Raw genomic sequence first — 17,978 nt, 5'->3', positions numbered from 1 at the left:
CAGGCAATATCCTAATATTTATGCCAATAAGCTACTAGTTAATAGTGAGAATTGGACCCTACAATAAAGTGTTACTTAAAGGGTTTATTTAGATGCAGTTTGGCTTTTAGAATATTAAATAAACCCTATTATCTGCTAAAAATATAATTTTAATAAAAATAGTACATTTTATAATAAACACCCCAATAAGAGAAACAAGAGAAAAGGATGTTCTTAATCAATGCAAGCCAATGGGGTACAAAAAAAGTCACTGACTTTTAATTCATGGACAAAAACAAATAACAGGATTCCCACACCTCGGTTAACTTCAAATTCAAGGACCATTCAAGGACTTTCCACGTCCAACACCCTCAAATTCAAGGACTTACTGTGGGAACAACATAGTGTATATCAAATAAATTATAAAACATTCCAAATATCTCGAAACTTGCATTTTCAGGCGTCATGTTTCAGTGGTCTCAGCCTATTTTTGCAATGTTTCACGGTGTGTTTGTGAAACGTTGAGGTACCATCGTAGTCGTTTTGTGCGTATAAGTACGTCACACGGGAAACACTTAATGTAACACGTAAATATGAGTAACTGACGTAAATCAAGCAAGCTAATATTCAAGTGTCCCGAAGTGTTGGCGAAATAACACATTAGCGGACCGGAGGGATTTTTTTTCCCAGAAAAGCTCTTGCACAAAATAAATTCAAGCACTTTCAAGGACCTGCATCTATTTTCAACTTTCCAGGGCCTTGAATTTTGTTTTTCAGATTCACAAACTTTCAATGATTTCAAGGACCCGTGGGAACCCTGAAATAAAATACAATACTTTTTAAAATACTTATTTTGCGTTCCACATAAGAAAAGAGAGCCATGCAGTTTTGGAATGACACGAGGGTGAATAAATGATGACTGAATTTTAATTTACTGCTGATGGTCTGCTGCAAAAATTCTGTGATGATGACAGCAAACCACCCAATGTAAAAAAAAAAACACATTTAAGAGCTTGTGAACAGTTAAAGCACAGTATTTTACAAGCTGTCAAATCTCACAAAGAGAATGGACCACACACATGCTGACTGGGTTGATCACCATAAACAGCATGTATACTCATTTAAACCTCCATTGCACTGTAACTTGCAGGTCTGGCCCAACTGAGCATGAATGGGTGGCAATAAAGCAAGAAGTGGAACTAATATTGTTTTATTAAGGTGTGTGTTGATGTATACTTATCCCAAAGTGAATAAAGTAAATGGTTCTGGTGAGCTTAAGGTAAACTAAGGTACTGTAATTTGCTCTAACATGGTCTTTCTACCTTTATAATGCTAATCCATTGACTCTCGGCCCCTGATTGCGAGAGAAACTTGATCCTGTAGACCAACACTGCTCGCTTATTCACAGTAAAAGGCAAGCTTCATCTTAGGTTAAACTTGATCTTTCCTCTTGGATTGGCTACTCATACCTCTAATCGCTGTACGACCTCTCGAACTTCCTCTGGGCATCCGTCCTGCACGGAAAACACCACACAGTCGCCGCGCTCGTAAAAGAGCTTCACCCTGCCAACAGTGGAGGACGAGCTCCAACCAATCACGTCCTTGCAGTAACAGTTGAAAACCACTTCCCGAGTTGCTTCCTCAATGAGCACCACAAACTCGCGGGAGATGGACAGCAAACAACCGATATCGGTGGACTGGCAGTTGTCCCGGGCAACCACCGACCACGTGATGGCTCCCGTACTGTACAGATGAGCATTGTTCCTTGGGCGGCTGCGTTCCTTCCTTTTGGCGCCTAGGGTGATGAAGCTGAATTTTGCACCTGACGCATCCACAGGCGTTGCACCAGTGAAGTTTACCACTAGGTCTTTAAGGTATTCTTTGCGGGTACGCGTCGCCATGGCGCGGAACTTCTCAGACTTGTGGGCTGCGTTTTCGCCGTTGATCACCTTGGCTAGCAGGAAGTCCCGGAAAACGGCAGACTTTGGGAACATCACTCCCTTGGGTATGGGAGGTCCAAACGGAGGGACATCTTTGGATCTGGCAACCGCAACACTATAAATAGGATGAAAAGAGTTTAGTAACTTCAAATAAATAATGTTCTAAGCATCAAAGAATTCTACAAAATTAAAAATCACAAGAGACTTCTTTCAAAACATAAAAGAACCTTGTGATCCCAAACTTTTGAACAACATCTAATAATATATTATAATATTTACTTATATATACATTTATTCATTTTAGCTGACACTTTTATCCAAAGCGACTTACAATTGCTATACATGTCAGAGGTCGCTCGCCTCTAGAGAAACTAGGCTAACTAAGTGTCTTGCTCATGGACACGGTGTCTCACAGTGGATTTGAACCCGGGTCTATCACACCAAAGGCATGTGTCTTATCCACACACCAAATATATAAGTATATTTACTTATATATTTACTTACAGTATATAGTGTATATAATATAATATTTACTTATATATACACTTATATACTTTTATATATAAAATTAAGCAAGGATAGGAGATATTATTTCCACATTCAACATTAATATGTCATATACATAAAGGGGAGAAGCACAGGGTTCCTGTGAGAAAAAAAATGCATAGAGGTTTTTCCGTTTGACTTCAACATTGACATCAATTCTGAAATCATGCCGCAAAAGTCTCTCACTGATCTGCTCAAAAGATGAGACAAGCAATTCTGCTTTAAGACAGGTTCCAGCCTCCTTCAGCTCTCTGCAATGTTACGCTGAACAAGCTTAAGAGACACACACTGAGTAAATAAGACTGGAAATTGAATTCCCTTCGATCTTATCCTTTAATCCCTGCTATCGTTCTGAGAGGTCAAATCTGACAGTCACCAAACTGTTTGGAGAGCATCTTCATCTGCCTCCACCCCCTGTCCCAGTAAAAATGAAATCTCTAATTTACAAAATTGGATTTATTCAGGAGGAGTAAGGCATGACTTTAAAACAGTATTTAGTTCAGCAAAGACACATGTATACGCCAAACCACCATCTTTATTAGAAAACAGAAGCATGTATTGAACAGGCTAGGCTGACATTTTACATCTTACCTGTAACACACATGCTCTGTACAAGGATTGTGGACTTTGACGATGATGAAGACATGTTGAAAGTGAGAGCGTATATTTTGGGGTGTGAATGGAAAAGCTCCTGGTTCCTGGAAAATGATGGTTACGATGTCATTTCCAATGTGCCTCTTCCTCAGTAGCTGAACAGGGGAACAGATAATAGGAAGAAAGTTAACACAGTGAACATTTTAAAAAGAAACCAGTTACAGTTACAGACATCTAATCAGAAACCGAAAGCAAAAAATGAATTTCAAAAACAGTGGAAATATGTAAAAGCTAAATGAAACGACACAAAATAAAATGAAATAATCCAGCTCTGGGATATTGTACTTGACGAAACATAACTGTAACATGTACTACAAACTGGACAAATAACTGTTTGTAAGAAAGCTTAGGTAACGTGTAAATATAAAGGTTTAGCTTTAGTCTATAGTATTTGGACTCGTCTCTTTGTCAGCAGACAGAGAGAGAGAGAGAGAGAGAGAGAGAGAGAGGATCAGAGGTGTACTGAACTAAAACTCAAAGCTGTGGAGATCTTCACCAGCTTATATTCTAAGATTATCCCTATTGGCCCATGATCCTATGGACAGAAAACCACAAATCCGCCAAATAAATACACTTTCAAGGGCTCCTTTACTTCTCTTTCTAATCATTCCGTAAAAACAGCTTTCTTTCAAAAGCACAAATCACAATTTCATTATCCGACTGAGCTCAGGGGATGGGGATTTCAGGAAGCCATTGACGGAAAGCTGTTATGGTGGGGAATTAATCCACGACTCCATTAGGATTGTTCCGCCCATTAAAAAGTACATCGATTGAAGGAAATAAATCTTTTAAAATGTGTTCCACCAAATAAATAAGTACAGCCTTAAAGGCATCAACAAATAACATTCTTAATAATCATCCTTGATACGTCTTGCTCTTCACTGTGCAACTGAAAAGGGAGCTTGCTTTTTTAGTGTTTTTTTTTTTTTTTTTAAGATGGGGCATTCAGATGGTTGCCATGACAACGTGGCCTGCCCGCTGAAGTGTTTACAATTAGCTGGATGCAGGACAATTGGTCTGGGCTCTGTGAGGTCTGTAGATGCACAGATCACAGATCAAGACCAGGCACTTGAGGAGAGAGCTGACGGGGGGCTGAAAGAGTTGTGTGTGGACAGGACTGAGTAAGTGATCAGACCTGAATCTCATTTTGACCAGGTGCTTATTCAAGTGTGCATAAATCAGCAGGAAGGCTGCTCTATCTTGGACTATCTGTTTTTTTGTTTTTGTTTGTAATAATAAAATAAGAAAGGGACCAAAGAACATAATGTTTAATATCTACATTTTATATGAAAATGTTGTAAGAATTTACAATCATTTTAAAGTAAAAAGTAGTTTATTCCTGTGATGGTAAAGCTAAATATTCAGCATCATTACTCCAGTCTTCAGTGTCACATGATCCATCAGAAATCATTCTGATATGCTGCAAACAATGTTGAAAACAATAGCGCTGATTAATATTTTTGAGGTCATGTGATGGCTAAAAGTCCGACTCACTTGTTGCCTGTTGTTGGGCGTGTAGGGCAGCATTGTAGAGACGTGAAACATCAGCTCAAAGTCTTTATAGGTGGTGTAGAGGGAGTGAGTGCCAGTGGAGTCCGCTGCAGAGATAATGTGATTATATCACACATATGAGTATAAAAGCAGTAAATTAAAAAGACACGCACTCATGATGAAATACGAAATGAGTCTCATGCAGTTCAAAATTAATTAGCAAATGGCTCATCTGCACAGACTAAGAGATTATGAGATACTGTCCAATGCCCTATATGCACTGACTGAGAACAAATACGGTATTAACAAAACCCATTTCAGAAATGAACCCGAAGCTGCCAAACAGCTTGTCAAAGATTCACAGCAGTGAAAAACATTTTGAAGATGTCATCGTGAGAAGAGCACTCACTTTTGTTGTCCAGCTGTGCCCTGTACTTGCTGAACCCCTTCAGTCGGACTCTTTGACCCAGTAGATCCAGGAACTCATCCAGTGCGGGACTACCACTCTCATTATTGTACATCTCCTCCTCTGTGCTCTGCCCCGCCTGGCAGTACAGGATGCCCACTTTGTGCTGGTAACTCAGCTACAGATTTCAAAGAGTAAAAACACAATCAGTTTCAATCATAGTAATGATATTTGACAAGTTTGAGCCAGTTATTACATTTACATCATTCCCTCAATTACATCTATTATATGGCTCTCTGAAATACTGGCCAATCACTGCATTCTGTGGTCATTTCTTTTAAATAAATGAACTGTAGAGTACATTTTACTTGCTCCGGGACACTGATCTTCTAGACTGTAGTCCTTTCATGTATTGCTTCATTCTGTGGTCACTTTATTTACATTTAATGAAATAATTTAAACTCAAACTGTTTAGTAAGTAGAAAAAAATTCTCATATACATATATATATATATATATATATATATATATATATATATATACATACACACACACACACACACACACACATATACTTTAATTTTTTTTAGCTTTAATTTATTTTTATTAAAGTTTTAATTTGAATAATGTTTGCATATTCAAAGTCCACTTATTTTATTTCAATATGTTTTATTTTTTTATTTTTATTATTTAATACACATTTTATATTTATATTTTTATTTTATTTCTGCTTTATTTAAATTAGTTAAAAATAACACTGTCCATTACATGGCAGGATTTACTATATAATAAAATCAATTTAGAAGCACAGTAGAAAAAAAGAGAGGAAAAAAGGACATATCAATCCAATCTTCAACATAATCAACAGGAAACCTTTTAAAGCACCTTTAAAGCACATTATGTTCTGGTGATATACATTGTCTACCACAAGTGGTGAAATAGTCATGTTAAGTGCCATCAATCTATTCAAAAGCCTGACACATGACATGCAGACTGGCCTCAGATGCCACTTTTGCATAATGTATGAGAGACACATACCAGACAGAAACTAAAGGAAGAGGCTATAAAAACAGTTGTTGGGCTTTAGACAGCCAAACAAGCATTTATTCTGACAATTATTAAAAAATAATGTAAAAATATGATACTTAACATAAAAATAATAGGAAATGCTGAACAGGGGACAATCTGAAGAAAGCTGGTTTACAATGACATGGGAATTTTTAAGAGGTCTACAATAATTGTCCGAAATCGCCCATAATTCCCATCCTGTATCAATTTAAAAAAAATGGTAAAGGCAATTTTAGTGCTATTCTTACAATTGCTTTGGCTTTTGTGCCATAAAAATGCTACCAACAATCTAGTCTAGAGGGGAATAGCAAAAAAAACCCAAAAAGCCATTATCAGAGAGGGGGTAGAATTGGTAGAGAGTATGAAGGCGCGATGAAAAAAAAAAATGGGCAAAGACGTGGACTCAAGAAAGCATAAGACAAGCAATGATTTTCTTTCATTTTCAACCTAAGTGTTGCTGGTCACAGTTGGGAGCATCTCAGATGGGTCAAGCGGCCCGTTATGTGTGGCTAGGTGGTTGCCATGGTGATGCTTTTGGTGGTTTTGCTGAATAATTTGCCTTGAAAACTAGTTACCTCCTGTCTGAATGCTGGAAGGGCGGACAATAGTTGAATCATCATTTTTACAATGAGGTCCTCGATAAGGTATTCATTGAACATGATTGATTTGAGATGACTAAATACCATTTGAAATAATTACCATCATTAATTTGACAACTAACTGCAATCAATGCATTCATTGTTCTGAATCTACAGGGTTGCTGTTCAGGTTTTCCACTGTCAGGTTTTCGCCGTCGTGTGGCTGCAATATCGATCAAGACTTTAACTGCTTCTCAGATTCCATTCAGTCAATTTACTGACAAAACTGCTCATCTCTCCGTTCCACTCTCAGCCTAAGCAGCCCGGGTTTGTCAATAAGTAATTGGATCTTTGTTTTTATAAAAGGTTCCTTTAGTAAAACACTGTTTTATCCTGACACACCTGCAATTTGAACCCTCAAACGGAAATGTTGTAAGGCCATCAGCGGCACCCGATAGGCGCCTTGCCCAAAGGAACTACTTTACAAGCTCAATCTTGCTTAAGTTATCAAATGAACAACAGCTTTTAAGAATGTCATATCATCAGCAGAGGTTTAAAACATCTGTTTCTGGTTTTATCAGTATGCACTAAAACTAAGCGAATGGGACGTATGAGGGATATAAAAGGATGGTTTCTTAAACCCCCACTTGATTATGTCTTAGTAATTACAGGCCTTGCGGACATGTACGTTTCACAACATTGTACATTGTATGCAATGAATCATCACAGAGAATGAAGGTTTCTTCCCTCCTGTCATTTTGTGTTAGCCAAACTGTCTCTTACTGTCCAAACGGTGGTACGATTATTTTACAGTCTGTCTCTATTGTGGGAAATGCTTATTGTTTCACTTACAAAAGAAGCATATATTTGGGTAGTTAACAAAAAAGGTTAATGGAAGTATTATATATAACATCAACATATTTAAATAAAATTTTCATATCTGCATGAGGGAAACCATATACCATAGGTCCTGTAACTGCTACATTTCTTTCACAAGATTACATTAGATTAATTAATAAACTGTTGACTTAAAAATAACGATATTTTTATTTTAAATGGTCATATGGCATATCCAACAAATAAATAAAGAAACATTCGATGCAGTCTCTCTTTTAATATGAGCGCATCATAAAACAATAGTTAATAATAGTAGTTAATAATAGTTCTGGTCTTGTATGGTGATTTCTATCAATAAATTTCCATGTCTTTTCTATGACTTTTGAAGCAAATATTCATGACCTAACGTTCCATGAAACGTCTGTGTATACATGTAAAATAAGAATAAAAAATCCATGTTCAAGTTTCAAATCACAGCATATCTTAACTAATTAATTCCAAGCTATGTGATTTAATACAAAATAAAGATTTAAATAACGCTGACACACAAGTAAGACGCATCTGTAATACTGTGTACCCTCCCAGAACTCCACTTTCTAATTTAAGTTGGGGTTTCTTTTCATCTGTTTTTTAGTTCATGTGGCTGTTTTAGATCATGTCTGACAGTAGGTGCGTTCACACCATGACATAATTACTGCAATTAAAAAGAGTTTTTAAAAAGAGTTGTCTTCGTAGTGCTCGTAATTACGTGCTATGTTAGCTAAAGGACGTTCTTCTAGCATGATGACTAATAAATATATAAATAAATAAATATGGTATTTAAAAAGGTAAAATCAAATAAATTATCTACACACTTTCTGTGTAAAACTGCTTGTAGACATTTTAGTACTGAACTTACCCCCTGCTGATCTAGCTTCAGCAGTTGTTCTGGGACTTTAGGTGAGCTGGTGGCCAGTCTGAGGCACTGAATGTTGACCTCGGGAACTACGTACTCCAGCACCTCTTTAAGAGGGAGACCACGGGACGTCCCATGCTTTACCGTGGAGGGGACGGCATCCTCCATGATTGAGCCTCTCAAAGTGGTGAGCTGAAAATGGACAGAGTGAAGAGAGAAGTTTATATTCAGAGAAAAGAAGGAAATAGTATTGTTGGTGGAACTGAGCAAATGTATCCATTAAATGAAATACACTGCACGCTCAAATCCTATTACTGAACAGATGGATAAACCATTTTAGTCTCTCAAATGGCAAAGCACTCTTTAAGAGTGCTTCGTCTATGGTGCTGAATCCAGCGACATGCCCTGCCAACCTTTTCGATGAATAATTGAGTTCAACTAACTGTGGCAAATGCTGAAGTAACGCTTTGGCTTTTAGCAAGAGGGCCATTGTACGCTCAACCGCCAATTCAGCAAACTATCAAGTCACCCTTAGGAAAACCTCTGGCAGGGCGCATATGAAAGATCTCTTGCCATTTGAAAGACTTCCTGGTTGGAACTGTTATAGCATCAGTGGTGAGACTCATGTAGTACAGTGAGGTAATTTATTTCACCATACATGGAAAAATCAATAGCACACCACAGACATCATCCATCTTGAACTGATTTCCAAAACAATCAATGCTATTATTGAGGTAGCTCAGATTTGTATTCAGAGGAGATGATGTAAAAGCATTGGGAAATGTACTTAATGGAAAGGTGGAAATCAATTATAAATGAATGAGAAGTCCACTCCTTGTCTGTTAAAAACATGCAGTAAACGATCTCCACTTATTAGTTTTGCACTTGAAAGAATTTAAAAAAATAATAACAATAATAATATTAAGTTTGGACATGCCCTTCCCTTAACTTAAACCCTTGAACTTGACTGGCTCAAAGACCAATTTATCTACAGAGGTCTGTTGAATGATGTGGTAAAACAGTGTTTAATAGGTGCCGTCCTACCTCGCTGGTCCTGAAAATGACCCTATAATTATACTGTGGGCCCTCCTTCCCCTCCTCCAGCTTTTCTCTCCGAATGCTGACTGCCACCGGGCCCAAGTTCTCATCAACACCAAAGTAGTTCTGGTGCTCTTTCAAGAAAAGAGAATAAGAAGGGGTTGATATTATACAATGAGAGATACACAGTTATTTTGGTTACCAAGTGAGATCATCTATCACTATAGAGCACTATTGTGAATTCAAGGTCTAGTTTGTAAAAACATACCTTTATTGAAGAAGAATTTGTGATAGTAGTAAGCACCCATGTCAATGTGCTCAATGATGTAGCGTTTGATGCAGTCCCGTGGAACAGCGTAATTTTCACGAGAGGCGTAATTCTCACGGGACATTTCCAAGACAGAAACCCCCGCGTTGGTGCAGTGTGAACTTAAAGTAGACTCAATAGTATAATTTTCACCCACATTGTTGTGGGATCCACTGTTTGGTTTGGTGGCACTCAGTTTCCTTTCCCCTTCTCCACCAATCTCGTTACGGAAGTACGGGCAGGTCAGCACCAAACCATTACTCTTCCCATCCCCTTCGTCAGGATCGGTGCAAGCTTTTTGCCCAAGTTCTTCACAGCTGTCCAAAGGGGACTCACAAATAGGTAAGGGGTCAGGACAGTCCATTCCCCCACCAAGTTGGTGTTGGGACGCTGCAGAAGCCCCCGTAGTAATATTTTTCCGACGTGCCAAGTTTGCTCGATTAGTAACAGCCTCGCTAATATTAAAAAGCACGCTCTGGACATCATAGTGGGCGAAGCATCTCTGGAAACTCAATGGACGACCATGTCTGCTGCAATCGTCGTGTTCGCCAAGTTGCCGCTGCTCGCTTTTCATGGTCTTCAGCCTGCGGAATATGGATGTCTCGCCCTTTTCAGATTTCTGCCGCTGTAGGAAGGACTTCTCCCTTTCCCGACTGTAGAAGAGTGAACTATCCACGTAGTCCGAGTAGTTCGGAATGCAGAGAATGTCCCCCCGTGCAATCTGCGCAGCAGTCTGGAGACTTGGAGAAACGGCGGTCTCCGGAAACCGACGGAACTCCGGAAAGCCATGTGAAGGCGGCGCGCTCGGTTCCTCGGAGTGTTCCGGCTGGAGACCTTTCAGATTGCCAAAAAACCCTTCATTGGGCAAACCCTGGCGATTGATGGAGGACGTGCTTCCATATTCTCTGTGCAAAGTGGCACCTGTATTGGGGTTGATTGTATTCTGATCCATGTCCTCCGCCCCTATATCACTGATGGTGACGTCACTGTTGCTCCTCTTCTGGAGGGCGTGTTGAACTTTACCAGGAGAGTGGCTCAGAAGGTTACCAAGACCATATTTTGTCTCCAGAAAGCTGGGATTGGGAGGAGAACCCGGGCTTTGTTTGACCACATCTTCTGCCGATTGACTGGGTTGTCCATTCTGGAAGGACGTCATTAGGCTCTCATATCTGGGTGGTGGACCGTGGCCATCCTTCTTCTGTGGCCAATCTGACACTCTTGCGCGTATGCCCATCTTGGGCACTGCAGGTGTTCCTTGTGTATTTGGGCCAGGAGGTCCCATATTCCCATTCAAGGCTTGAAGCTTTTTGGCAAAAAGATCATCAGTCTGCATCTCTGAGGTGTGGCGCTTCTCAAGCTTCTACGGCCTCGTCTGCTGTATCTCTGGTCTTAAAGTTAGGGATATTCATACCTGACGTTAAATTGTCCAGAACAGAAATTCCAACTCCAGCATTTTATGCAATAGCGAAGGAGCTTGACGGCGCTGGGAGAAGTCTGTGAATGATGACTGACCCACGTCAGGGTGTTCAGACCTATGGGTCTGTAATCCATAGGAGGAGAATGGGTCTCTTTATCTCAGTTTCACTGTCAAGGACAACTGCTCACTCCACGGGAGGGCAAGCAGAAGATACGGTCATTTCACAGGCATGTAAGCTTAACAAAGCCAGGTGGGATCTCTCTGATGCTCTGGAAAGGAACAAGAGAGAGAGAGAGATCATTAGAGAATCCATTTGGGAGGTAGAGATACCAATGTGACCTTGAAAGAATGCAAAGCACTCAAAATCCTCAAATGAACAAAGCATCAGCAAAAAGGCCAATTAATTTAATAAGGGTTTGAATGTCTATTCAGAAAGCACATTTCTTTTTCACCTTAATGCATGCCATTCATTCATATAACAAATGTACCACTTTTTGACCTTAGAGACTAATTAAGATAAACATCTAAATAAAAAAGCCCAACTACTACCTGTGATAAATTGTAGAAGATTCGAACCACTTTCTCTACAGCATTTAGTTATAATGATATTCAACGTTATTATCTCAAGAGGTGTTAACAAAACATTGGGGGGAAAAATTACACATTTTTTGTTTCATTTAGCTATTTTGCATTTGAAAGTACTTGACAGATGGCCATCTTTTTATGTCCTTTTTCACAAATTCAAAACAAGATGCAAGATGGTGCATTCAGAATTAATTGCCAAAAATTTACAATGAAAATGACAAATTATTAAAATTATTTAATCAATATGTTATCCGCCACCAGAAATTATTTTTCAAATTCATTTTCAAATCAAAAATGCAATTAGTCATAAATCAAACTTTGCTAGAACAAAAAAAAAAAAATTGTACCTTTGAAAGAGAGGAGAAAAGACTCCTACATCTCTTGTTGTTGACATTAAAGATCATACAACTCTAACCAGAAATTAAATTAAACTTTGTCACATCGGTCAGTTGCACTTGGCTTAAGAACTTCATGTTAATTCATTTTCAATACATTTTAATATTTTAATCTAAGAACATTTCCATTTGATTTTGGTATGTAGGGCCATCACTTGATATCCAAAAATAAATAAATAAATAAATAAAAAACGTTAAGAATTACTGGCTTAGTGCAGTGAACTGACTGAGACTGCCTTTCAGTGAAAGAGCTTTCCAATATCATATCACCCAAAAATAAAGTACTAAGTGAGAGTGAAAAGAGTATAAAATTACATTACTGACAGACACCACCACGAACATGCTGTGAAATTCGCCAACCTAAAAATAATCCCTCGAAAGGCAATCTGATTAAACTACCGTGAATTCATAATGTGTTTTGGAAGCACAGTCCTGTCTGTCCCTTATATACAAACTGACCCCAATATTTTTAACCCTCCCCAGCGTTGACACCAGCTGTGTACCACATTGACGTTTTTCTTTTTCAAACAGCATCCGTCTAGAGTCTGGAAGTTCAGAGCTGTGATTTAATGTCAACATGAAAACAAAATTGACTTCATATACTTTATACATGTGTCCTATTGTGCACAGGTCATGGGTGCATGTTATTCCAAAGAAAACAATTGTTTTAGAAATCTTTAATCATAACATAATAGCCTGTTCCTCCTCTGAAATTACTTTTCTTTTCAGTTGATGTCTAGGAAAGGGGGAAAAATCTCTGTTAAACATTCATCAAAAGATACACTATTGACATTTAGATAAAGGCACAAAGCAACACATGTTCATCCCCAGAGGAGATGCAGGGGTATTATTGCTTTTAAAATGTGGGTGTAATCAAACATTTAAAATGCAAAAGTTCCATGATCAGAAGCAATCCCAGCAGCACTTAACATCTGGTTAAATTTGAACATGGCGTGGACAGAGAGGGCTGGTCAGGCTAAACTTATAGCATTGGGCTTCAAAAAAAAAAAGTGCACAAATTTCAAGCTGTTTCATTATTAAAGAATGCTGTTAAGTATTAAAAGCAGGAAAAAGCGACATGTAAGGAGGCTCTCTTTCACAAAACAACAAAAAGCCTTGATAACCTGGCAAATGATTGGGTGCAATCTCACGTAAACTGCCAAGATTGGTCTAGAATTATTTTTCCACCCAAAAAACACAAGTAATAATAAAAAAATATATTTTGGCATTTTTTTTAAACAAATAAAGGCATACATTTTTTTTGCATAGTGACATAACTGACATACAGTTCTCATTACCATAATGCAGAAAAAATGTCATCGTCACTGCTGTAATGTAAAAAAAATATATATATTTTAAAGAACCTTTGTAAAATTCAACTTTAAATATCATGTTAACAGTAATAATAATAATAATAATAAGTAAAAATGAAATGAGAATTTAGGAGGAAAATAATGATTCATTTTGATTAATAATAGTCAAGAAATTTATGTAATCTTAAAATGGTCCTAAAATTGGTCTAGTTTCCACTATGCAAAATACAATCTTATGTTGAATTTGGGATAAAATATGATCAGGATGATTATTCCTGAGGTTCATGAGAAAAACAAATGGTCAGAACTTCATGAGTGTCATCATCTACCACACCACCACCGTATAGATGTATACAGTAACATGTATGTCTAGTATGTCTAAACTCACATCTTAATCATTGAAGGAACATCAAATGTAACTCAAATGAATTATTCATTTCTGACTGTGAATCCTCAGTGATTTTAAAAATTCATATGTTAGAAGGAGGTCTGTTTGTACTCCAAGGCAAACAACATCCCTCTGATCCCTGGGATACAGCAAATATCTGTTTTGGGACCATTCACGTTCAAATGCAAGGAAAAAATAATTGTTATAATAATGTGTACATTGTCTTCAGAGGCATTACCACATTTGATCCCAATAAATCAGCCTTATCCAAAACAAGAAAAGAAAGAGATATGGCACAACAAGCACATAAGCAAAGGCTTGAGAGGACAACAAATTGCAGATCTGAAAGGCTCCCTCCCACCACCTCCCGCTGGGCTTCAGGGTCAGGCAAATGGCCAATCCTGTCCTCTCTGACGCCCTCCGTCCAGCTGCAGGCCCTGTACAGGTCATTGATTACCATTATGAGTTGGTCCCCTGCTTTCCAAACGCTTGCTCACATACACCGTGCCGCCCAAACAACAGAGCTCATCATCACTATCATAGCCCACCGCAAGGGCACACTGACCCAATCTATTTAGACAGCTGGATCTATAGCGGGGACTGTGACCACATTGGCCTGTCTATCATTTCCAACAACCACATAAGTTCCTGTCTGCCTAGGGTTTAATGGAGAAGAAGATATGAGAGAATATTTGAACTAAAGGTTTTTTTTTCTTCTTCTCTTTTAGGAAATGTCCATTTCCTGACAGGGATGAATCAAGAAGAGCTTATTTTCCCCCACAATCAGAATAAGCAGCTTACACGGACACTTTTGTTACACAAATACACAACAATTTGATTGTTTTCTTGGAAAACAGATTTAGATAGACAGATGTTACTTAAAGTTAAACTACACTCACCTAAAGGATTATTAGGAACACCATACTAATACTGTGTTTGACCCCACTTTCGCCTTCAGAACTGCCTTAATTCTACGTGGCATTGATTCAACAAGGTGCTGAAAGCATTCTTTAGAAATGTTGGCCCATATTGCTAGGATAGCATCTTGCAGTTGAAGGAGATTTGTGGGATGCACATCCAGGGCACGAAGCTCTCGTTTCACCACATCCCAAAGATGCTCTATTGGGTTGAGATCTGGTGACTGTGGGGGCCATTTTACCACAGTGAACTCATTGCATGTTAAAAAACAACAATTTGAAATGATTCGAGCTTTGTGACATGGTGCATTATCCTGCTGGAAGTAGCCATCAGAGGATGGGTACAGTATAGTGGACATAAAGATATGAGAATGTTTGAAAAACCCCGGAATGTTCTCCATAACAGAGCGAATTGCATCCCATGTCTGGTTTCCCATTTCCGTGGTCGTTTTGGTTTTCGATTTCTCTAACCTACAATGTAAAACTCGGTACTTAGCATCTACATCACAGCTCTCAGCCCGCCCTCTGTTCGTTGATTGGCCGGCTGTCCAAAGGCCGCTGGAAAACTGAAAGATAGGCTGCTATCTCAGAATGACTACAGGAGCGAAATGAAATTAGCGGAAATGGTTGTGCATGAAAATCCCAATAATTGAGAAGATTGTGAAATACCCAAATCGGCCCGTCTGGCACCAACATCCACGCCACGCTCAAAATTGCTTAAATCACCTTTCTATCCCATTCTGACATTCAGTTTGGAGTTCAGCAGATTGTCTTGACCAGGACCACACCCCTAAATACATTGAAGCAACTGCCATGTGATTGGTTGATTGGATAATTGCATTAATGAGAAATTTAACAGGTGTTCCTAATAATCCTTTAAGTGAGTGTATGTCACTCTTTACTGGATGATTGACAGGCACAGCACAGCAGTCTTTTTTGAGACATGGGTCTTTGAAATGTGCAGCGAAACAGATCAAAACAATGCTGGAAAGGAGGTCAGCTCACTCACAGACAGTCCCCGTCTGTCCAACCCACATAGAGAAAGGTCAAAAAGTCCATGCCGGAAATGTGGAATTCAAAATCTATTCTAAACCTCCAAATAATATTTAAGGATTATAGATGGATAAAGAAATAAGAAACGTTTTAGTTTCTGCACTAAATCTATGAAACGGACCAGAAGTAAAAAAAACAACGGATCTCAAATCATACAAGATAACAGGAACATTAAGTTCTAGACTGCTTTCATTAAATCAAATGAGGTAAATAAATTCACTCAAATGTTGTTATTTCTATTTTAATAATACATTTAAAATAGACATACCCATACTTTTAATTACTTTTGGTCCCCACTTTTTTATTCCATAGATAAAAATACTGAATAATTTATCTCCAAGCTGTTAACTCAGTCCAAATCAATGCTACAAGGTTACACCCAATTGATTATTGCTTCCTGACCTGTCCACTTTTGTTTGCTCCTGGGTTTTATTGAAAAAAATAAAAGGATGACTTTGACAGGAGGATTAAGTAAATTGAGCCCTGCAGTTTCGACAGGGTAACTGGGGTAAGCAGACACCTAGCAGAACCAGAAAGGTTTGACATCAGCCCCAGTGAACACCCTACATGGGCACACCCTGTCAGATGCTGTCAAAGCATCCCAGGCTCTTTCTGCTTCAGCCCTGAGTTCACCTACCTTTCTAATTCCTCAGACCCTGCTGGGAGGTCTTGTGTTCTCGTTTCCCTTTCCTTGTTAGGAGTAAGGATGGAGTCTCTTTGGCTCTTATGCATTCCAGTGCTACATACACTATAACAAGAGCCAGGAGCCGGTGTGCCCTAATGCCTCACATGCCATGAACACTTCTGGATTTATTCCAAGCAACGGCATGCAGGAAACCCACAAGATTGTTTCTCACGGACATTTCAGCACAAGTTCACAAGCATCTAAAATGCATAAGACAAAAGATAGATTGATAACAGCATTTATGAGTTATATGACAACTTGTTGCCAAGTTTGTTTAAAAAAAAAAAAAAAAAATACTATTAACTTCACATAGGCTACACATGCATGCATTTCTGTCCAGCAAATGTAAAAGTACATTGCTAAAAATAAAATTTGCTCATTCTTTTATAGTGGGCCTGACTTGGCAAACAGAAAGATGACTACATTAGTAATATCAATCAAAATAAAATAATACAATTAAATAAAATAAACATTTGTTTTGATTATGAATAAGCAAACAAAGTATATTATTACAAATAAAATATAAAAATAAAGTAAACATCCCAAGTACTTTAGTGCTTGGAGACATTGATATGTCATTTCTCATTTAACTAAAACCAAAATGTCCCTTTTACAAAAGCCAAGTTTCCATCCACCTATTTTTGGGATAAAATGTGCATAAATTCTATAAGTGTGCATAAAAAAACGTATGAGCTCAATTGAGTTGGATACATTTTATATCCGATAAGAAAACGTGCATAAACTTCAATGGAAACATAAATATATCAAATGCATAAATATATCAAATAAACATAATCAAAAAAGTAATGCGACTTTGCACGATGGGAGTGGGACGGCATAACTTGACTAAACCAGCGGACCAATCTTGTTGCAAAGCATCAGAAATGCTGTTTTGGTCATTCCGAAAGTTTGTCGTCAAAGTTGTTTGGTAAAGCAACTTCCACTTTTCTTATTGATATGTAGCGGCAGTTTATCAGGAAGTGATGGTTTTGTTCTCTTCGGCTGACTTGATGGAAACGGTTTTCACAAATGGGTAACACTTTACAATAAGGTTCATTTATTAAACATTAGTTAATGTATTAACAAACAAAAACTAAGCATGAGCAATACATTTGTTACTGTACTTGTTAATCATTATTAACGTTAATACAAATCCAGCTGTTCATTGTTTGTTCTTGTTAGTTCACAGTGCATTAACTAATGTTAACAAGATTTTAATAAAGTATTAGTAAATGTTGAAATTAACATTAACAAAGATTAACAAATGCGGAAGAAGTATTATTCATTCTTAGTTAACTAATGTAGTTTAACCTCAGTGTAAAGTGTTACCCACAAATGTTTTACATGATGCTCCCATTTTGCGCAGAAGTTATATTCGCAACTTTGGATGGAAACAAAGCTAATAAAAAAACTAAAGGGTAACTCTACAAACTATGAGGATGTAAATGTTGGGAAAGAGAGGAAAAGGAACAGATCCAGAGAGAGAA

At 38.0% G+C, this 17,978-nt stretch overlaps 1 protein-coding gene across 2 annotated transcripts in view; it reads right to left on the bottom strand.

Annotated features, from left to right (window-relative positions):
• Positions 1-17,978, bottom strand: part of sipa1l2b (signal-induced proliferation-associated 1like 2, genome duplicate b) — a 66,561-nt gene that overhangs the window by 23,066 nt on the left and 25,517 nt on the right. For both annotated transcript variants that reach the window (XM_039673658.2, XM_089124862.1), the window contains exons 2-8: positions 9,700-11,424; positions 9,438-9,565; positions 8,397-8,585; positions 5,020-5,194; positions 4,614-4,717; positions 3,057-3,214; positions 1,449-2,034 (exon numbers count right to left, since the gene is read on the bottom strand). In XM_039673658.2, the coding sequence (XP_039529592.2) occupies positions 1,449-2,034; positions 3,057-3,214; positions 4,614-4,717; positions 5,020-5,194; positions 8,397-8,585; positions 9,438-9,565; positions 9,700-11,071 (2,712 nt within the window). In that variant the 5' untranslated portion in view covers positions 11,072-11,424. The remainder of the gene's footprint in view (positions 1-1,448; positions 2,035-3,056; positions 3,215-4,613; positions 4,718-5,019; positions 5,195-8,396; positions 8,586-9,437; positions 9,566-9,699; positions 11,425-17,978) is intronic.

Source organism: Pimephales promelas, chromosome 21 (assembly GCF_988280905.1).
Source record: "Pimephales promelas chromosome 21, fPimPro1.hap1.1, whole genome shotgun sequence".
Classification (NCBI taxonomy): domain Eukaryota; kingdom Metazoa; phylum Chordata; class Actinopteri; order Cypriniformes; family Leuciscidae; genus Pimephales; species Pimephales promelas.
Note: the sequence above shows the minus strand (reverse complement) of the source record. Positions and strands in the feature narration are given on the sequence as shown.